The 23266-nt window shown below is 36.9% G+C and overlaps 1 protein-coding gene across 1 annotated transcript in view; it reads right to left on the reverse strand.

Moving 5' to 3' along the window:
• Positions 1–23266, reverse strand: part of LOC128664547 (aminopeptidase N-like) — a 108730-nt gene that overhangs the window by 79253 nt on the left and 6211 nt on the right. The window contains exons 2-8 of the mRNA XM_053719365.1: positions 21233–21364; positions 20829–20838; positions 19323–19349; positions 7569–7679; positions 7246–7369; positions 6831–6985; positions 5101–5214 (exon numbers count right to left, since the gene is read on the reverse strand). Of these exons, the coding sequence (XP_053575340.1) occupies positions 5101–5214; positions 6831–6985; positions 7246–7369; positions 7569–7679; positions 19323–19349; positions 20829–20838; positions 21233–21364 (673 nt within the window). The remainder of the gene's footprint in view (positions 1–5100; positions 5215–6830; positions 6986–7245; positions 7370–7568; positions 7680–19322; positions 19350–20828; positions 20839–21232; positions 21365–23266) is intronic.

A 23266-nucleotide genomic window follows, 5' to 3' on the forward strand; every position in this document is an offset into this window, starting at 1 on the left:
TTTACGGTCCCGAACCCACTCTCGAACTCCTGCGGGTAACTTGTCGAAGCAATGTTCCAACAGGAATAGCTGCAGCACCTCTTCCCCAGATATGGCTTGGCACCCCGCTATCCAGTGAGCTGCTGTGCGGTGCAACTTACATGCCCACTCAAGGTAGGAATCTCCAGCTAATTTAACAGTGTCTCTGAACCGCCTCCGGTATGCCTCCGGTGTAACCGCATACCTGGAGAGCAGAGCCTCTTTTACAGTATTATAATCCCTGACTTCCTCATCTGGAATGGCCTGAAAAGCCTCTCTGGCCCGGCCGGATAATTTTCCAGATAATATCGTGACCCAGTCCTCTGCGGGTACCTTGTGTAGTGCACATTGCCTCTCAAAATCCGCAAGATACCCATCAATCTCTCCTTCTGTTTCCAGGAAGTTTTTAAAAGCTGCAAAATTTACTTTTCTCTTTTCCATCTTAGTCAGTATTGTAATAATCCCCCTCTTCCTGAGGTTACTGGCTTGTGTAGTTGCTCTTCTGGGCGATAAGGTTCATTCCATCGCTTGCCACCAATTGTTACGGTACCAACAGGATACCAAGGGTTAATACCATGGAACAATGTCCTGCATACAGAATCAGCACTTCACAACCTCGATCAGTTTCCCTGCAAACATGAGACCAAGCTCCACATTTCAGGTTTAAAAAAGAATATATTTATTAAAGGCTGAAAGCCTAGTATTTATACAGGTTTTGACCCCGGATGGGGGGGTTGAATATAACCCTGGCTTCAGGTTACAGAGGGCATTGGTTAAACAGTAAAGCAAACATATGAACAATGCATCAAACCTCTAAGAATTGTCTATTCACAGGTAAAACAGATTAACATATTAAGTACTCAGACAATCTGATGTTGGGCAGTCTAGTTAACATAATCACACAAAACCCAATCAGTTTACCTAGACAGACTCCTGAGACACAATCAGATCTTAAACATACATAGAATACATCTTATTACAGAATATAGGAACAGTTCTTATTAGCTATAAAGTCTTTTATGCCCACTTGGCTTATAGAGTCACAATTGCTCCCACAAGGGGCACTCACACCCTGTACCCATCCTGTATTTATGGATACAGGGTGACATAGACATAAGACAGAGTTATGAAAGTACATGGGGTGTCCAGCATATAAAATTCCATATTTCCATGCAGTCTCTGGGTATCCTTAAGCCCATGTACCTCCAGCCCAAAGAATGTTCCATATCAGGCCCTCCAATGTACAGTGGCGAGATTGGTTTTGTCACATCCTCTAAGCCCCTTACTTAGCCCCTTACTTACTTTGCTGCATTATAAACATTGAGAAAACAATTGTAAATAAGGGGGGATATTTCCCTCATAAATACCAATGCACAACCACACATGCCTGCATATTTACACTGTAAGTAAGACATTAATACATCTTCCAAATAATGTATACACATATATTTTGTAAAATAAAAAATCAATACATTAAAAGTACATAAAATCCCAATTTTATTTTTGTATTTAGATAGAGCTTGGGATTTTAAACAACTTTCTAATTTACTTATATGTTTTGTTCTCTTTGTATCCTTTGTTGAAAAGGTTACCTAGATAGACGTAGGAGCTGCTGATTAGTGGCGGCACATATATGCCTCATGTTATTAGCTCACCCACTGCATTCAGCTAACTCCCAGTAATGCATTGCTGCTTTTCCACAAAGGATACCTAGAGAATGAAGCAAATTATATAATAGAAGTAAACTGTAAAGTGGTTTAGCATTGTATTCTCTATCTTAATCATGAATTAAAATGTTTGGGTTTTATGTCCCTTTAAATAGAATATAATAAGGGGGCGGAGCCAACTGCCAAAGCTAACGGATGTGTTCCATGTGAGCTCCTTCAGCTAAACTTCGCTAAAAGGGGTTATTTTATAGCTTTCTACTATAAACTGCAACTCTAAAACTCAAGACCCTAAACTATCTATTGGGACACTGAAGGTAAAAAGAGATTTGCTCTGTAACTATCGTTCTAACGAACAGTTTTGTCAGCTGGTGAGCGACCTACTCATATCACCATAAGTATATCTCTATTGATGATATATAGCATCTAATCTTTGGAGCCATACTAAAGAACATTTTACTTCTCCCGGAGAAACCGGATCAAATAACTGACTACATCGTTACGGAGACCGTAGCTAGCAATGGAGGAATCCTATAGTGAAATTAAAATTGCGCTGGAAAAATTTGAAGCGGCATATTGCAGCAAAATGGAGGACTTGCTTGTTTCTTTGCGCTCAGAGTTTGACTAACCAGTTTGCTCTCCTCCGGACCCGGAGCTTTGTCTGGTGAGTACTGGTCTGATTGGTGACGTGTGCTCCTTGGAAGAGCCATTGCCTCATGCCATAGATTGCCTTCTTGCCTTGTCGCTCAACTTGAATCCATGTACTGCTCAGTCTTGGGAGTCGCCATACACTTACTCACCTGCAGCACCATGCTCTCTCGGGGATGAGATGAGCAGTAGACCTCAGTCCTGCAACCCTAATTGTTACTGGATGTGGCCTATGGGGGGGGGGTGCCGACCCCTCTTTTGAACTCCCAGTTATGCTCCACCGATCCGAGACTATAGGACTAAGCACAGTGCTATTGAAGCAATGGTGGCATGACTATCTCCCTGAATGGGTTTACTTTGGTCATACAGAACTTTGCTACATGCAGTTTCAAGATAAGTTCTCATGTAAGACTCTCTATGCCCACAGGAACGTGATGGGACACCATATATACAGACATGACATAGGATAGAGTAGTTTGTTTTATTGAGGCCATTGTTGCATGCCTATCTCACCCAATCCTCATCTTCCCTTATTTTATTGCAATCAAAGGTTAAGACTAGATGAGACTTCCCCAATACACAACTACAATGTCTCTTTTTCTTTTCTAGTTTGAGTTTCTGTACTATTATTTGTCTATTTAGCTGACTTGGAGCGTATATGTCTTCATCTCTCAATAATCCTTACCTAGCTGTGCCACATTTGCTAAGATGGTGCATGATTTGAAATATTTGTAATTACATTCTTTATAGAGCTACACTGTCAACACATACAAGCTTTCTAGTGAGTATTTCGCTCTATATATATACTATCTTGGTGTACCTGGGTTCGTTTTTTTATTTTTTTTAGCCTACTCTAGCATTATAGGTATTAACCTGTTTTCTGTTATTATTTGTGTTTCTGCGCATTTGTTTATATTTCATATTTCGCATGGTTATATCAAATCTATAGATATATAAGAGCAATACATAATGTAATTTACCTTAATTATTGTTATATATTTTATGTTTAATTGATAGCTTCATATAAGCTTGTTAGTAAGTGATACATCAGTATGCACTTTTGTCAGAAGGTTAGTGCCCGCACAAGGGAACTCAAATATAGAATCACTAAACATCGATCCACATAGACTTGGTATTGGCTTATTTATAGCACAATATTTTATTATTGTCCAGAAATGAGCAGTGCCTGTAGTTGTTGCTGGCGCTCATATTACTTGTTTCACCCAAGATAAATCTAGTTTGACCTGTTAGTTGCCTTGCGGCGTAACTTAGCAGCCTATCATTATTCAGCTTTCAGGAAGTGTTACGTCGGATTTTAGTAGACCACCTAGGCAGACTACCTACAATTGGGACGGGTATGTATGATGGTTTAGGAATCTTATCTAACTGAGTATGTCTTGTTAAAACTAAACCACACCTTTATGCACTACATATTCTATTCTCCAATAATACTATATTGGCTATATAAACGGGGAATACATATTGTTGCATTTTAGTATATATTAACCTAGGTACCTAGGTTAATACCTCCACCCCCCTTTTCACTATGGTCTAACCATGACCAACATCATATGACTTTTACATTAGAAGGTTGTTTTAGAGTTTTACCCCAGTGGATGTGGGGACTATCTTCGATCCATTTTAATTATAAAGCCCACATGTGGCAGCTCACCTGACTACCATACCTTTTAACTTTCATGACTAGTGACCAGACCACCCAATTAGTCAGCCAGTTAAGCTATTTCATTGTAAAATAGAGGTTTCAGAAGCCTATTTGGTGTTATCCATTGTTGTGTTTATCTTTTTTCCTTATAAATGTCATTGTACCAAAATCAATGCTAAATGTTCCCTTGACGCTACAAGGTGATCATTGTATGTTGTTTATATCGCAAAACCTCAATAAAAAATTATATAAAAAAAAAAATAGAACATAATATGATTATAACATAGTAAAAGAAACCAGTTATACAGGTGCCATTACAATTGATTTTATCACGTTGCAGACCAGAGAGTTATTTTTGTTACTATGTTTTAATGTAAAAATAATTACATTTCATATCTTCACAGTTAACAATGCAGGAGTTCTACTGCAATTAGAACTGATACATTTGTGTGATGGTGCAATATAGTAAGACTCAGATCCCAGAAAACTGACAACATTCTACAAATCCTTACCAGAAGCAAAATAACTGATAAAGATACAGGCCTCTGGCCAATCCCACTATAAGTGACCAGCCCTCCATTAGAAAAGTTTGGGTGCAAAATGTATCTTGTTTTAGCCTACAGAAATTTTAAAGGGACAACAATCTCAGACAAGCAACTGATATAAGTTTATTGTATTCAGAGCAGATGCAGAACCCTTTGAAATTGGCTGGGCTTTCTTTTTTTCCATCCCCACTGAGAGGGGGGTTGTTTTTTTCAGCTGCCTCTTGTTTGCCTAGCTTTTCTATAGCTAATACTTCAGTATTCAAATGTTCGATATAGGTTGATATTTAAATAGGCAAAAACATCTATTTTAAAGAACAAAATAAAGTTAAAGGTGCTACATGTCAACAATGTAATACACTCCAGTTGTTAAAATGCATCATTGGGAAGACTGCAGAGAAATGTTGTTATTACAAAGTGTTATCTGTCCCTTTATGTATGCATGCAAACGTTAGTGATAATCACCTACTGTAAATAGTTCTCTAAATAGCCCTGGATATCATGTACCACTTACAGGTAGTGTAAAAAGCTAGATTATGTAAGAAATAAATGTAACAAGACCTACTATGTTCCAAGTGGGTTCCGCGTAGTCAGCTCCCAAGTATTCTACATAGGAAGCAAACCCTTCATTCAGCCAGAGGTCATTCCACCACCTTATAGTCACAAGGTTTCCAAACCACTAATAAAACAGGGAAAATAAAGACGTAAAATAACATTGTCATAATTTCTTGTAAAAAATTTTTTTATACTGTTTAACAATAAAATAATATGTTCTTTTTTTAAAATGTTATTTTATTCTTGAAATAATCTACACAATAGTTTAAGTATTATTATTACAGCTGCAGAGCAACATGTGCCATAACAATACCAGTGTTCTATCAGATTCTACTCCTTTCTCAGAATCTGATCCCTCTCACTGCGCATGCTCTGTAAGATGTAATCGCACTCCACATATGTTAAATAGGAATGTGTGGAATGCGATTATGTCAATCAGCAACATGCGCACTCAGAGGAAGCAGACTCTGACAAAGAAGTTGTGGCGGATCTTGCTGCTGCTACGCATGCACTGCGGAAATTTAATACTGTCACACAAATTAAAAGTGCATATTATATACAGTATATATAGCAAAGTTCAATCACTTCTCACGGTGATGAAAAATACAATGATGAAAGTGTATCGTTGCATATTTCATCACCGTGAGAAGTGATTGAACTTTGCCCTGTGTGTATATATATATATATATATATATATATATATATATATATATATATAAATAATATACACTTTTAATTTGTGTGACAGTATTACATTTCAACAGCGCATGCGTAGAGGCAGCAAGATCCAACACAACTTCCTTGTCAGAATCTGCTCCCTCTGAGTGCGCATGTTGCTGACTGACATAATCGCATTCCACACATTCCTATTTAACAAATCTGGAGTGCAATAACGTCATACAGAGCATGCACAGTCAATGGGTGCAGATTCTGACAAAGGAGCAGAATCTGATAGAACCCCGGCACACTGTGTAAATTATAAGCTATGCATAGTTTTGTAATGTATATTCACCTGTGTCTACAACAGGCAGAGAGCCTTGCAAAACAAATAGAATAACATAAGATTTACAAAGTGTCTAAATTTGTTTTAAATGTGAGTTAAATTGACATGAAACACAACATTTTCTTTCATGATTCAGATAGAGCATACAATATAATTGTAAACAACTATCCAATTTACTTTTATTATCAAGTTTGCTTTAGTCTCTTGGTATCCTTGTTTGAAAAGCATACATAGACAGGCTCAGGATTAGCAATGTATTACTTGGAGTTATCTGCTGATTGGTGGCTGCATATATGTGCCTCTTCTCATTGGCTCACCCCAATGTGTTCAGCTAGATGCCAGAAGTGCAATGCTGCTCCTTTAATGAAGGATAACAAGATTATGACGCAAATTTGATAATAGAAGTAAATTGTATGCTCTATTTGAATCATAAAAAAATGTTGCGTTTCATGTCCATTTAACATTAAAAACAAATGTAACTAATCTTATGTTATCCTACATGTTGTGCAAAGCTCTCGGCCTGTTACAGACACAGGTGAATATATAGCTTGCATTACAAAACTATGTATAGCTTATAAATGACACAGTGTGCCGGCATTGTTCTGACACATGTTGCTCTACAGATGTAATAATAATACGTCAACTAAATAGTGTGTAAAATTGTATGCACTATCTCAGCCACAAAAGAAAAACAAATGGGCTTTCATGCCCCTTTAAGATATAATGATACCATTTACCATATGGGCAAGTTCATGGGCTATCACTGTGACCACTCTCTCCTTGTTGCCAATGGATGATACAGCAGGATCATAAAGCAGTGCAGTTTCCCTGTATGTCACCAGACCCCAGTTCTCCATAGCGCCCGCACTGAAGTCTGGTAGCGCTATCTGATCTGGAGAAGAAATTCAAAGTAGCAAAAACAAATTTTAAAAATAACTCTGGATAAATATTTTAAAAGAAGAATCACATAATTTGGGTTTTTAAAGCAACTAATGTGCATTTTAAGCACTCTAGAAATTTTAGAAGCTCTATTAAATTGAATAAAATTTGGACTAATACATTTAGGATCAAATATCCAGTGCAAATCATTAGAATATTTATGCTGATTTCAAATAACTATTATGTGCATTGAAAACAATTATACATACACACCTGATTTTGGCAGTGGATATGGGGTTCTATAATATTTCTCAAAGAATTCCAGAATTGGCCTTGTGACATTTAGAGCATACTGCCCTTGTTCATTAATAATCTTTTTGCGTCCCCAGATCTGAACCTGAACCTGCAAAAAATAATTTCCAGAAATACAAAAATCATAACTAGATAAAGTATCATATACAGTATCTGCATCATTTGCTCTGCATTCATTGCCTAATCAATCGGGCGCAGTTTCTCTTTATATTTTAGACCAAGTTTTAATTTTCTTCTAATTTATAATTTAATGGGGTTTATTTGCACAATTAGAAACAGCTTACCTGACTGCCATTCCCAGGAGCTTCAACAAAGCTAAAGTCAGAAACTATAAAAGCCAAGAGATATGTGGACATCTTTGGCGTTTCTGCAAAAACTGTAATATTCCATTCACCGTGAACTGTACTACCTGTAAAAAAGTAAATATCCATTTTAGAGTGCTTTAGGGTTCTTTCCAAATAAAAGAATAAGGGATAATCCAGTCTGCCTGCTCAGATGTGTTATACACTAGCAATATTAAATAATGAAATTAAATGATCAAATCAATAAATTGCTCTATGAAATATTAGTGCACATTGCTCTGTCTATTATATGCTCATTATGTTCATGTTAATGACATCTGGTGGTTTCATGTTGCAATTACAGCTTAGTTCCTCTCAAGAATAAAACAGGAAGTGTTAATAAAGTTTGTTAATAGAAAGTTTACTTTCAGTTTCTCAGCAGCCATCTTAGCTTCAAGAAGCATGGAAATCAGCTCTTAATATTTTCCTCTAAACATACATATGCCTGTAAGTTATTGTTTGCTAAGAGTTCATTCTACATTTGAATTGCATTGCTATTTGCTGTAAGGATTAAATGTAAGCTCTCTGTGTTAGAAACATGTATTATTGTATGTATTGCAAGCACCACGTGTAACTACATATTGTAATTTCAACTTTTCTTATTGTATTGCAGTTTTACAAAATAACTATTCAGAAGTAAAATCAGTTTGGAATAAACACAAAGCTATTTCTGTCTGGTTTGTTAACTAGCTGTCTAGTTATCAGTTAATGAGGACAGTACAGTAAAAAGGCAGGCTATATCAGGGGAAGATACAGAGCTGCATTGTAAAGTAAAATGCATGCTATATTAAGGGAAGATATAGGAGCTGCATTTAAAAGTGAGAAGCAATAACAAGCAAGATACAAAGGCTGCATTTTAAAGTAAAAAGCAGTAAATAACAAGCAAACATACAAGACCTGCAATTTAAAGTGAAAGGCAGTAAAAATAATTTGCACAAGAACTGCATTTAAAATATTGTGCTACTTTAACCTGATCACTATGAACCAAGATAAGAGTGTTGATATGATGCAGCAAACTTTAGAGACCAGATCCTATGCCTCTGGCTCTAAATATTCAATGCGCTCCAGCAGATCATCAGCCAGTTCTGCAGGACTCAGAGCCCGTGCTAAAGAGCAAGCAGACCAGGCACAAATTTCTTATGCTGAAAAAGAAGCAGACGTGATAAAGCAGAAAGCAGCACTAGAAGCTGAAACAGCGCAACGCAAGGCAGAGTTTGAAGCTAAAATGCATGTGCTAAAGATTCAAAGGGCAGCAGTTGCAGCATCTGCAGAAGCAGAAGTCTATGAAGCAGCAGCTGAACTAGAAGAGGAACCACTCCAAGATTTTTCAGAAATAACTACCCATGATTCAGTACAAAGGACTTGTGAATATGTACAGAACCATGCTCTGGACCGAGATAAAACAGAGCATGCTCCTATCCAACCTATGTCCAGCATAATGCCACAGTTTCCTGACTCAACATATTTACAATCTACTCCAAGTATGCCTGACTTGCACCCTCCTTCCCAGACTGACACTGCAAATGTCTCTACACCAAGAGTGCGCTTCCAAGAAAGCAGAGGTTATGCTGATCCACAATATCCATCACATTATATGGACTCTCACATATCCCCTCTCAGAAATAGCACATTAGGAACTTCAGAGACTACTGACCTAGCAAAGCACCTGATTCGTCGAGAGTTAGTGAGTACAGGGCTTCTAGCATTTGATGATCGACCAGAGAACTACTGTGCATGGAAGACATCATTCCAAGGTGTCACCAGAGATCTTAATCTTACAGCCAGAGAAGAGCTAGATCTTTTGACTAAGTGGCTTGGATCAGAGTCATCCCAACAGTCTAAGAGAATCAGGTCAGTGCATGTTCATAACCCGGTTGATAGAGTTAAAATGGTATGGCAGAGACTAGAAGAATGTTATGGCAGCCCTGAAGCTATTGAGAATGCACTGTTAAAGAAGCTATAAAACTTCCCCAAAATCTCAAACAAAGACAACATAAAGTTAAGAGAACTTGGGGACATGTTGTTGGAGGTGAATGCAGCTAAGACAGGAGGCTTTTTGCCAGGACTCGCATACCTAGACACAGCTCGTGGCATCAGAGCAATTATTGAAAAACTGCCATATAGCCTGCAAGAAAAGTGGATTTTTCAAGGTTCCAAGTACAAAGAAGACCATCATGTCTCCTTTCCACCATTCAGTTTCTTCACCAGAATTATTGTCAACCAAGCAAAGACCAGAAATGATCCAAGCTTCATATTCTCAACATGCAGAAGCCAATTTCCAGTAAGTGCAGAGAAGTCAGGAACAAGGTATAGCAACAGACCAACGGTGTCAGTAAGAAAGACAGAAGTGTCAGCTACTAATGCAACTCCACAAGTGAAAAGCCCTTCGTGGAAATCCATGGAATCAGACAGTCCATGTCCAATTCATAATAAACCACACCCACTGTCAAAGTGTTGTGGGTTCAGAAGCAAGCACATTGATGAACGTAAAGCTTACCTGAAGGAGAATTCTATCTGCTTTAGATGCTGTGCATCCACCAGACACATTGCCAAAGACTGCAAAAATAACATAAGATGCAGAGAATGCAACAGTGATAAGCATACTTCAGCTTTGCATCCAGGTCCAGCTCCCTGGGCATTAGGGACTCCTTTACCAAAGGGAGAGCAAGGCAGGGAGCAAGAGGAAGCTACTCCACCCACTATTGTATCCAAGTGTACAGAGGTATGCAGGAAAGGGACAAGGCCCAGATCATTTTCCAAGATTTGTTTAGTGACTGTATATCCCTCTAATAAACCTGACTGTTCTGTAAAGATGTATGCAGTGTTAGATGATCAAAGTAACCGTTCTTTAGCCAAATCAGAGTTTTTTGATGTGTTTAACATTAGTGGTGAAACATTTTCCTACACTCTAAGAACATGCTCAGGCATTACAGAGAAAACAGGGCGTAGGGTATCCAACTTCACTGTTCAGTCTATTGATGGGAAAACACACATAAAACTCCCCACACTCATTGAATGTGACATGATACCTGATGACAGGTCAGAAATTCCAACAGCTGAGATTACACAGCATTTCCCTCATCTGAAATCCTTAACAGACAAGATCCCAGCACTTGACCCTAACGCACAAATACTTCTCTTGTTAGGAAGAGACATTCTGAAGGTGCACAAAGTATGTGAGCAGATTAATGGGCCTCACAACAGTCCTTATGCACAACATTTAGACTTAGGTTGGGTCATAGTTGGGGAAGTATGCTTAGGAGGCGCTCATAGACAAGCAGATGTGAACTCTTTCAAGACAAATGTGTTGCCTAGTGGGCGCACTTCTCTGTTCAGCCCATGCACTAGCTATATACAGGTAAAAGAGACCTTTAATGCTTGTAAACAACAGTCATACACCCCCTCATTGTGTTATTTAGGAACTGCAACTCACAACGTGGACAGTTTAGATGATAATGTGTTTGTTACTACTCCAAACGATGACAAACCTGCTATGTCTATTCAAGATGGTATGTTCCTTAATGTAGTAGAAAAAGAGATGTTTATTGATGAAGCGAATTACTGGGTAGCACCCCTACCATTTCGCTCACCTCGTCTTAGACTACCAAACAACATAGAGCAAGCCCAGAAAAGACTCCTTGCTCTACAGCGTTCCTTTGTGAAAAAACCTGAAATGAAAGAACATTTTGTTAACTTTATGCAAAAGATCTTTGACCATGACCAAGCAGAACCTGTCCCACCATTGGAACCAGGTGAGGAGTGTTGGTACCTACCAATCTTTGGTGTCTATCACCCCCAGAAGCCAGGACAGATCAGAGTAGTTTTTGATTCAAGTGCTCAGTTTGAAGGCATCTCACTGAATGACACACTCCAAAAATAATGATATAGCTGCTCCACCATCTGTATTAAAACATCATTATTTTATTTTGCCACTTAAAACAGACAACGTTTCGGACCCATGTCCTTATTCATGTCTAACATACAACTCTAAAAACAAACCTTATAAAGGCTGCGGCTCCACCCACCACACCTGTTCTCACCTGTGTTCAATTAATACAAACTTTTTTGTTTTGCTTAATGCCATCTAGTGGTCATTATTTACATCTCTAATTACATTTATCATAGTTTTTCAACAAAGGACATAAAGAGTACAAAAACTTTTTTCCATTATTGTTAATCATACATCAAGTTAATCTACGCAGTACAAAAAATAATTGAATATACACTTATTGTCATTAGTTATTGTATTGCAATGTATTATTTTAAAAAAATAACATACAAAACATAAAAAAGGGGATTTTTTCTTTTCTTAATTCTTTTTCAACATTGCTAATTCAAATATCTTTTGAAGAAAAGCCAATTTTAATTGTTGCCCTTCCAATTAGATCTTATTAAATGGTCATCTTGAAAAAAGAATACTTTTTGGAGCTCTTAAACAATTACCAAGAACGTCCTTCAACAAAGGATAAAAACCAAAAAGGTCAACCTAAAAAAATTCTTTTTTTATAAAATTTATGCCAGTTCTTAAATCTTTTTACATGTTCAGCATTAAATTTAAAAAGGTATTAACTAAATGAATTTAAATTCCAATCTATCCAAAAAAAGACTTTCAACAAAAGATATAAAAAGATAGTCCCCCCATGGCTGCCTTTAAAAGGGGCAAGAACCTTAAAGACACATTGGTTAAAGCTGATGTGGGCCCAAGGGGTAGAATTACCCAGGGACACATTGGGCATAAAAACTTGGGATGTTTTCCATGCCTTAATTGTCAAAACTGCAATAGTATCATTAAAGGCCCCATTTTTACCCATCCCTCGTCGGGTAAGAAATATAAACTTAAGGATTACTATACTTGTAACTCTAAGTTCGTGGTGTATCTAATTAAGTGCCCATGTGGTATAGGGTATGTGGGCTAGACCACCAAGATGGTACGGGAGCGTATTAACCAACACAAAAGTAATATCAGGACAGGAAAATTGGATGCTCCTGTATCCCACCATTTTATAACTGCTGGACACCAGATTAATCAGCTTAGATTCCAGGTGTTAGAACAAATTAGTCTTCCTAGGAGGGGTGGTAATAGGGTTAGGTTGTTAAAATATAGAGAGTTATACTGGATTCATGAACTGGGGACTATGATACCCAATGGGATGAATAGGGAAATGGATTGGAGTGTATGTCAGTAAATATGGATGATTAGGTACTTGATAGTAGTTTAACTGGCAGGTTTTTCTAAAAAAAATTTTGGGTTTAAAACTTCAGGGATACGGATAGTTACATTTACTCAGTTCTTTTGATATCTTTTGTTGAAAGTCTTTTTTTGGATAGATTGGAATTTAAATTCATTTAGTTAATACCTTTTTAAATTTAATTCTTAACATGTAAAAAGATTTAAGAACTGGCATAAATTTTATAAAAAAAGAATTTTTTTAGGTTGACCTTTTTGTTTTTTATCCTTTGTTGAAGGACGTTCTTGGTAATTGTTTAAGAGCTCCAAAAAGTATTCTTTTTTCAAGATGACCATTTAATAAGATCTAATTGGAAGGGCAACAATTAAAATTGGCTTTTCTTCAAAAGATATTTGAATTAGCAATGTTGAAAAAGAATTAAGAAAAGAAAAAATCCCCCTTTTTATGTTTTGTATGTTATTTTTTGAAAATAATACATTGCAATACAATAACTAATGACAATAAGTGTATATTCAATTATTTTTTGTACTGCGTAGATTAACTTGATGTATGATTAACAATAATGGAAAAAAGTTTTTGTACTCTTTATGTCCTTTGTTGAAAAACTATGATAAATGTAATTAGAGATGTAAATAATGACCACTAGATGGCATTAAGCAAAACAAAAAAGTTTGTATTAATTGAACACAGGTGAGAACAGGTGTGGTGGGTGGAGCCGCAGCCTTTATAAGGTTTGTTTTTAGAGTTGTATGTTAGACATGAATAAGGACATGGGTCCGAAACGTTGTCTGTTTTAAGTGGCACAATAAAATAATGATGTTTTAATACAGATGGTGGTGCATCTATATCATTATTTTTGGACTGACTTCTTGGGACCTTGGTGCAGGTCCAATAGTTGGCACACCTGCAAACAAGCTGATTTATACCCTTGGTGCTTGTGCAATTCTTTGCTTTCTACTGAATGACACACTCCTCAGTGGGCCTGATTTAAATAATACACTACTAGGTGTCCTTTTACGTTTCCGCAAAGAGCAAGTTGCAATTACCACTGATGTATAACAAATGTTTTACTGTTTCATGGTTAGAGAAGATCACCGTAACTATTTGAGATTTCTTTGGTTTTGTGACAATGACCTTAACAAAGAAATTACAGAGTTCAGGATGAAGGTACATGTCTTTGGGAACAGCCCTTCCCCAGCCCTAGCCATTTATGGTCTAAGACAAATAGCAAAGCAAGGAAAGAGTGAGTATGGTGAAGATGTAGAACAGTTTATCTTGAGGAATTTCTATGTAGATGATGGACTCGCATCTGTGCCGACTGAAGCTGAAGCAGTCAGTCTCCTGCAGAGAGCTAAGGACATGCTTGCAGGATCAAATCTCAAGCTACACAAAGTGGCATCCAACAGAAGTCCAGTAATGGAAGCATTTCCTACAGATGACAGAGCTAAAGATCTAAAGGACCTTGTTTTAGGTGTCGATACTCTACACCTCCAAAGGAGCTTAGGAGTAAGTTGGAACTTACAGACCGACAGTTTCACTTTTCAAGTGTCTAAAGAGGTAAAACCTTTCACACGGAGAGGTATCCTGGCTACAGTAAACAGTCTTTATGACCCACTTGGGTTTGCATCTCCAATCACTATGCAAGGTAAATCTTTAGTCAGAGAACTCTCAACAGACCAATGTGACTGGGATTCCCCACTCTTACCAGATAGAGAAGCTCAATGGAGAGCATGGACAGAAGACTTGATCCATCTTGAAGATCTCAGTATTCCCAGACCCTATGTTCCAGTGTCACTATCATCCACAGTAAGAAAGGAGGTATGTGTTTTTTCTGATGCTTCTACTGTAGCGATAGCAGCTGTGGCATATTTTAGAGTCATAGACAGTAGCGGTCAATGTCATGTAGGCTTTATTATGGGCAAATCTAAACTAGCTCCAAGACCAGCCCATACAGTGCCACGTCTAGAATTATGTGCAGCTGTTTTGTCAGTTGAGCTAGCTGAACTTATTACTGAAGAAATGGACATTGAACTTTATGCAGTTAAATATTACACTGATAGCAAAATTGTGTTAGGTTATATTCACAATACATGTAGGAGATTTCATGTATATGTCTCAAACAGAATAATTCGTATTAGAAAATCTACTAATCCAGATCAGTGGCATTATATTAACACCAGTCAGAATCCAGCAGATCATGGTACTAGACCAATTCAGGCAGCTCACTAGAGCAATCTGAAGCTGAAGTATTTTACCTCATTGAACCAGATTCTGACAGTGAGATCAGACCTGAAGTGACAGCTTTAATAACTGAAGTGTATGAATGCCAGTTAGACTCACATAGATTTCTCAGATTCTCAAAGTGGAAGTCCCTTGTGAGAGGTATAGCAACACTTATTCACAGCAGCACTCAAAAGGAGTCGTGTACAGGCTGGCATTGCTGCAAAGGGTTATGCCATTCATTAGATTTCTTGGAAGCTGAAACAGTGACTATCAAATGTATCCAAACATGGAAATATAGAAAATGGAAAGAGAAACAAAACGTTCAAGAAGAAGATCTTGTATTGTTGAAAGACTCTCAAGTAAAGCGCAATGGATGGACAATGAGTCTTATTGTAAAAGCCATTCCTAGTGGTGATGGTAGAGGTCAAAATCATTAAACAAGGGACTGCTAAAGTATGCCTCAGACCTGTGTCAGATTTGATTGTTCTTTTTCAAAGTAAAAAGTTATGTGGTTGAATTTAATAATAATTTATAGATCATGTAATAGTGGTATATGTTTATACCAGGCGGGGAGTGTTCTGTCTATTATATGCTCATTATGTTCATGTTAATGACATCTGGTGGTTTCATGTTGCAATTACAGCTTAGTTCCTCTCAAGAATAAAACAGGAAGTGTTAATAAAGTTTGTTAATAGAAAGTTTACTTTCAGTTTCTCAGCAGCCATCTTAGCTTCAAGAAGCATGGAAATCAGCTCTTAATATTTGCCTCTAAACATATATATGCCTGTAAGTTATTGTTTGCTAAGAGTTCATTGTACATTTGAATTGTATTGCTATTTGCTGTAAGGATTAAATGTAAGCTCTCTGTGTTAGAAACATGTATTATTGTATGTATTGCAAGCACCACGTGTAACTACATATTGTAATTTCAACTTTTCTTTTTGTATTGCAGTTTTACAAAATAACTATTCAGAAGTAAAATCAGTTTGGAATAAACACAAAGCTATTTCTGTCTGGTTTGTTAACTAGCTGTCTAGTTATCAGTTAATGAGGACAGTACACACATATTATACAATGTAAATTGGACACCCACCATTGTGCAGTATCTTCTTGGATTAGTCTTAACCCTTTTTAAAATAATTTAGAGCATCTAATCCAAATATTTTTCCTGTTTTCTTGTGTTACAAAATATTGTTATAGAAGTTTATATTTAATTTTCTTAGGAAATACCAAGATTTGCAGATTTTTTTTTTTTTTTAATAAAACCAAAGTCTCTGATGGACATTGATTGGCAGAATACACTACTGACACATATTACATATAATATGTTTGTTTATCTTACTTTAAAGCAACATTGAATAAAACAATGATCTTGAACATGAAAGAGTAATAAGTAAACATAATTATATATTTTTCATGAAAAAGGTTAATTTAATGCTGTCTAAATGGGGTTTGAAATGAACAGGAAGTGTGGGTATGAACATACTCTTAGGTACAGGCTCTATTTATGGCCATACCTACACAAAAACAAAAAAGTAATTTTATTCAGGGCAGAAGCATTTTAAAAAAAAAAAAATTAAAATGCCCTTCTTTTAATGGGACATAAAACCCATTTTTTTTCTTTCATGATTCAGATGGAGCATACATTTTTAAACAACTTTCAAATGTACTACTATCTAGTAGTATATTTGCTTTGTTCTTTTGGTATCCTTTGTTGAAAAGCATACTAGGTAGGCTCAGGAGCTGGGAGCTAATTGCTCATTGGTGGCTGCACATATAGGCCTCTTGTGATTGATTTGGCAATGTGTTTAGCTAGCTCCCAGTAGTGCATCGTTGCCTCTTCAAGAAAGAATACCAAGTAAATTAAAGAAAATTGCTAATTAAAGTAAAATGTATATGTTCTTTATGAAACATGAAAGAAAAATGTGGGTTTTATGTCCCTTTAAATACCACAAAAAAGTTATGTAATATCAATTTATACTGAGAGCATAATCCCAAACAAGGATCAAATGACAGAGAAATCTGTTCTTTGGTAGACGGTAATCTAGTTGATTATTTTCAGTATCTTAATGTTATTTTCCTTGTATAAAGATTTGCATGTTCAGCAGTCTGTGGCCTATTATGCAATACTTGCATTGTTCCCCTTTGCTTCCCTAACAGTGGCCTAGATTTGGAGTTTTGTAGGTAACGACCCGAAAAACTAACGCCGGCTTTTTTCTGGCCACACCATAAAAATAACTCTGGTATTGAAAGTCCACATAAAGGCTGCGTTAGGCTCCAAAAAAGGAGCGTAGAGCATTTTTAACGCAGCTTCAACTTTCGATACCAGAGTTGCTTAGGGACGCGGCCAGCCTCAAAAACGTGCTCGTGCACGATTCCCCCATAGGAAACAATGGGGCTGTTTGAGCTGAAAAAAAACCAAACACCTGCAAAAAAGCCGCGTTCAGCTCCTAACGCAGCCCCATTGTTTGCTATGCGGTAACCCTTCCTACGTCTGCACTTAACACTCTAACATGTACCCCGAGTCTAAACACCCCTAACCTTACACTTATTAACCCCTAATCTGCCGCCCCCGCTATCGCTGACCCCTGCATATTATTATTAACCCCTAATCTGCCGCTCCGTAAACCGCCGCTACTTACATTATCCCTATGTACCCCTAATCTGCTGCCCTAACATCGCCGACCCCTATATTATATTTATTAACCCCTAATCTGCCCCCCACAACGTCGCCTCCACCTGCCTACACTTATTAACCCCTAATCTGCCGAGCGGACCTGAGCGCTACTATAATAAAGTTATTAACCCCTAATCCGCCTCACTAACCCTATCATAAATAGTATTAACCCCTAATCTGCCCTCCCTAACATCGCCGACACCTAACTTCAATTATTAACCCCTAATCTGCCGACCGAATCTCGCCGCTATTCTAATAAATGGATTAACCCCTAAAGCTAAGTCTAACCCTAATACTAACACCCCCCTAAGTTAAATATAATTTAAATCTAACGAAATTAATTAACTCTTATTAAATAAATTATTCCTATTTAAAGCTAAATACTTACCTGTAAAATAAATCCTAATATAGCTACAATATAAATTATAATTATATTATAGCTATTTTAGGATTTATATTTATTTTACAGGTAACTTTGTATTTATTTTAACCAGGTACAATAGCTATTAAATAGTTAAGAACTATTTAATAGCTAAAATAGTTAAAATAATTACAAATTTACCTGTAAAAGAAATCCTAACCTAAGTTACAAATAAACCTAACACTAGACTATCAATAAATTAATGAAATAAACTACCTACAATTAACTACAATTAACCTAACACTACACTATCAATAAATTAATTGAATACAATTGCTACAAATAAATACAATTAAATAAACTAGCTAAAGTACAAAAAATAAAAAAGAACTAAGTTACAAAAAATAAAAAAATATTTACAAACATAAGAAAAATATTACAACAATTTTAAACTAATTACACCTACTCTAAGCCCCCTAATAAAATAACAAAGCCCCCCAAAATAAAAAAATGCCCTACCCTATTCTAAATTACTAAAGTTCAAAGCTATTTTACCTTACCAGCCCTGAACAGGGCCCTTTGCGGGGCATGCCCCAAGAAATACAGCTCTTTTGCCTGTAAAAAAAAACATACAATACCCAAGCCCCCCAACATTACAACCCACCACCCACATACCCCTAATCTAACCCAAACCCCCCTTAAATAAACCTAACACTAAGCCCCTGAAGATCATCCTACCTTGTCTTCACCATACCAGGTTCACCGATCGGTCCAGAAGAGCTCCTCCGATGTCCTGATCCAAGCCCAAGCGGGGGGCTGAAGAGGTCCATGATCCGGCTGAAGTCTTCATCCAAGCGGGGCAGAAGAGTTCTTCCATCCGATTGAAGTCTTCATCCAAGTGGCATCCATCCGGAGCGAAGCGGCAGCATCCTGAAGACCTCCACCGCGGAACATCCATCCTGGCCGACGACTGAACGACGAATAACGGTTCCTTTAAATGACGTCATCCAAGATGGCGTCCCTCGAATTCCGATTGGCTGATAGGATTCTATCAGCCAATCGGAATTAAGGTAGGAATATTCTGATTGGCTGATGGAATCAGCCAATCAGAATCAAGTTCAATCCGATTGGCTGATCCGATCAGCCAATCAGATTGAGCTCGCATTCTATTGGCTGGTTGGTGGTGGGTTGTAATGTTGGGGGGCTTGGGTATCGTATGTTTTTTTTTACAGGCAAAAGAGCTGTATTTCTTGGGGCATGCCCCGCAAAGGGCCCTGTTCAGGGCTGGTAAGGTAAAAGAGCTTTGAACTTTAGTAATTTAGAATAGGGTAGGGCATTTTTTTATTTTGGGGGCTTTGTTATTTTATTAGGGGGCTTAGAGTTGGTGTAATTAGTTTAAAATTGTTGTAATATTTTTCTTATGTTTGTAAATATTTTTTTATTTTTTGTAACTTAGTTCTTTTTTATTTTTTGTACTTTAGCTAGTTTATTTAATTGTATTTATTTGTAGCAATTGTATTTAATTAATTTATTGATAGTGTAGTGTTAGGTTAATTGTAGGTAATTGTAGGTAGTTTATTTCATTAATTTATTGATAGTCTAGTGTTAGGTTTATTTGTAACTTAGGTTAGGATTTCTTTTACAGGTAAATTTGTAATTATTTTAACTATTTTAGCTATTAAATAGTTCTTAACTATTTAATAGCTATTGTACCTGGTTAAAATAAATACAAAGTTACCTGTAAAATAAATATAAATCCTAAAATAGCTATAATATAATTATAATTTATATTGTAGCTATATTAGGATTTATTTTACAGGTAAGTATTTAGCTTTAAATAGGAATAATTTATTTAATAAGAGTTAATTAATTTCGTTAGATTTAAATTATATTTAACTTAGGGGGGTGTTAGTATTAGGGTTAGACTTAGCTTTAGGGGTTAATACATTTATTAGAATAGCGGTGAGCTCCGGTCGGCAGATTAGGGGTTAATAATTGAAGTTAGGTGTCGGCGATGTTAGGGAGGGCAGATTAGGGGTTAATACTATTTATGATAGGGTTAGTGAGGCGGATTAGGGGTTAATAACTTTATTATAGTAGCGCTCAGGTCTGGTCGGCAGATTAGGGGTTAATAAGTGTAGGCAGGTGGAGGCGACGTTGAGGGGGGCAGATTAGGGGTTAATAAATATAATATAGGGGTCGGCGGTGTTAGGGGCAGCAGATTAGGGGTAGATAAGGATAACGTAGGTGGCGGCGCTTTGCGGTCGGCAGATTAGGGGTTAATAAGTGTAGGCAGGTGGAGGCGACGTTGAGGGGGGCAGATTAGGGGTTAAATATAATACAGGGGTCGGCGGTGTTAGGGGCAGCAGATTAGGGGTACATAAGGATAACGTAGGTGGCGGTCGGCAGATTAGGGGTTAAAAATTTTTTTTCGAGTGTCGGCGATGTGGGGGGGACCTCGGTTTAGGGGTACATAGGTAGTTTATGGGTGTTAGTGTACTTTAGAGTACAGTAGTTAAGAGATTTATAAACCGGCGTTAGCCCAGAAAGCTCTTAACTACTGACTTTTTTCCTGCGGCTGGAGTTTTGTCGTTAGATGTCTAACGCTCACTTCAGACACGACTCTAAATACCGGAGTTATAAAAATCCCATTGAAAAGATAGGATACGCAATTTACGTAAGGGGATCTGCGGTATGGAAAAGTCGCGGCTGGAAAGTGAGCGTTAGACCCTATTTTGAGTGACTCCAAATACCGGCGGTAGCCTAAAACCAGCGTTAGGAGCCTCTAACGCTGGTTTTCACGGCTACCGCCAAACTCCAAATCTTGGCCAGTATCTTGTCAAATCTACTATTTAACAGCTGATCTCGTATAAACCTCAAAGGTACAGCTTGAAACAAAAGGATCTTTAAAGGAAAGAGACGAGTAAAACATCAAATTTAGGAGCCAGCTATACTAGTGAGTGCCATCTTGCCTACATGGATTTGAGTTTTATCCTTAGAGCTATAGAATAATATTCAATAAACATTTTACAATACATGCAGTAGGTTTTATGTTCTGTGTAGTCCTCACTATTGTATACAGCCTACAGGCGAATACTACATGAATGCTCACAAGAATTACCAGTAAAACAAATATAAGCACTTACTGATTGCTGGCATGTTTGATATTGCCTTATATTCTGACTTGTGTAACAAGGTGATATTGAAGGTGGCTTTCATTGCTGGCTCATCAAAGCAGGGGAAAGCTTTCCTTGCATCAGGAGCCTGCATCTGGGTTGTAGCGATGATCCTGTTATCAAAAACAATAACGTTAACTGGATAAGTGTTCTGCAATGGTTAATGCTAGTTTTTCCAATATGATTATCAGAAATATCAACATGAAAGTTTATTTTTTTTTAATATAGCATGCAAATTTAAGAGACTTTACAATTTATGTTGATTATTACATTGACTTAATTCCCTTGATATCCTTTGTTGAAAACATACCTATGTAAGCTCAGGAGTAGCACTGCATAACTAGGAACTAGCTGGTGATTGAAGGCCACACACATATGCCTCTTGTTATTGGCTCACCAGATGTGTTCAGCTAGTACCCAGTACTACATTATCGCTCTGAAACCAATTTTTACTATGTGTTTAACCCATTTGCAGGGAATAAACACAGAATGATATGCAAGCAACTGTGCAATAATAAAATGCTATAACACAACTCATCTTCTCTTTGCCCTAGCATGTCCCTTTAAATTTGTGGCAAACACTACTATAATCATTTTTTAGAGAATCTTTAAAATTTTATTGGCATTACCTCAAAAAAAAAAAAAAAAGGGATTTTAGCATAACAATGAGCTAAAAAATGTTTAATGAGCTGGCAGTAATTTAAAGTCTATCTATTTAATACAGGCAACCACCATCTTGGATTATAAACTCTTTTTGAAACTATTTATTGTGGGCTAGATTATAAGTGGAGCTCAAAATATTGCTTCCGCAAAATCGATATTTGCTTTCAACTTAGTTATACCAGCACACACAAATGTGCGTAGGTATTACAAGTTTTGTGCAATGCAAACACATGAGAACTAACTCAGCGAATGTGGTAAGTCACGCAGCGATGGGCAGCAGTTGGTAAATATATATGTATATGACTATATATATATATATTTATGTGTTAATATGTGCATATACACATATTAGCACATAAATATAAATGGATATATTCATATACATATACAGTATATTTACAGGGAACACATAGACCACTATGTAAAGGCACTTTTCCTTGCCGTTTATTTTCTAACACCCCACACCCGCCAACTTTAACCCCTCATGCTACATTTAAAAAAAACAAAAAAACAATATTCTTTATTTTGGGGGCAATTGGGGGTTATTTTGAAAATTAACCAGAGATCTGATTTCTGGTTAATTTTATGAGCTCTAATTGCTACCGCGAGCTCACGGTAGCAGTAACCAGCCACTTGTAATGGATGATTATTTATCAAGCATCCGTAAACAAGCTAATTTGCCCGTTTACCACAGCAAAATAAATTAGTGCTCCACTTGTAATCTTGCCCTGTATTAGCTGTCATTCAGGCAACCAGTTCAAAAGTTTGATTTCTGACCTCTTGTCACAAAACAATTCTTGGATAAAACAGTACTCCTGCCATGTCTCTATATGGATAATTATCTTTAATATATTTATATAAAGTAATATCAATATTTTCATAACTAGAATTCCATTCCCCTCATTCATTTCATAGTCCTTCTCTGAATTCTTTCTAGTTCTGCAATAAATACACAAAGAGCTAGATTACGAGTGGAGCGTAAACGTTTGTGCACAAGCGATAAGGGGTTTATCACAGGTGTTTGCGCTCGTCCTGCTTACTGCTGGTTTTATGAGTTGAAAGTAAACGTGATCGCTTGATCACTATAATGATTACCGTGTCCTCAACTCTGGTTAACTGTTTAGAAAAACAAAAAGGTTATACATTATAAAGTACACTTACACTCATGATAACACTAACTAATAAAAAATATTTTTAAAAATATTGCACACCAAAGTTATAAGGGCTCAAAGATATGAGATCTCAGGTGTTGGAAAAAAAGGTATGCAAAGGGCTTTAACATAGAAATACATACTTATACATTTCTAAATATATTTATTTACCGCTGCTCCTTAACTCATACGCCTCCTCTA

The sequence above is a fragment of the Bombina bombina genome, chromosome 6 (assembly GCF_027579735.1).
Source record: "Bombina bombina isolate aBomBom1 chromosome 6, aBomBom1.pri, whole genome shotgun sequence".
Classification (NCBI taxonomy): domain Eukaryota; kingdom Metazoa; phylum Chordata; class Amphibia; order Anura; family Bombinatoridae; genus Bombina; species Bombina bombina.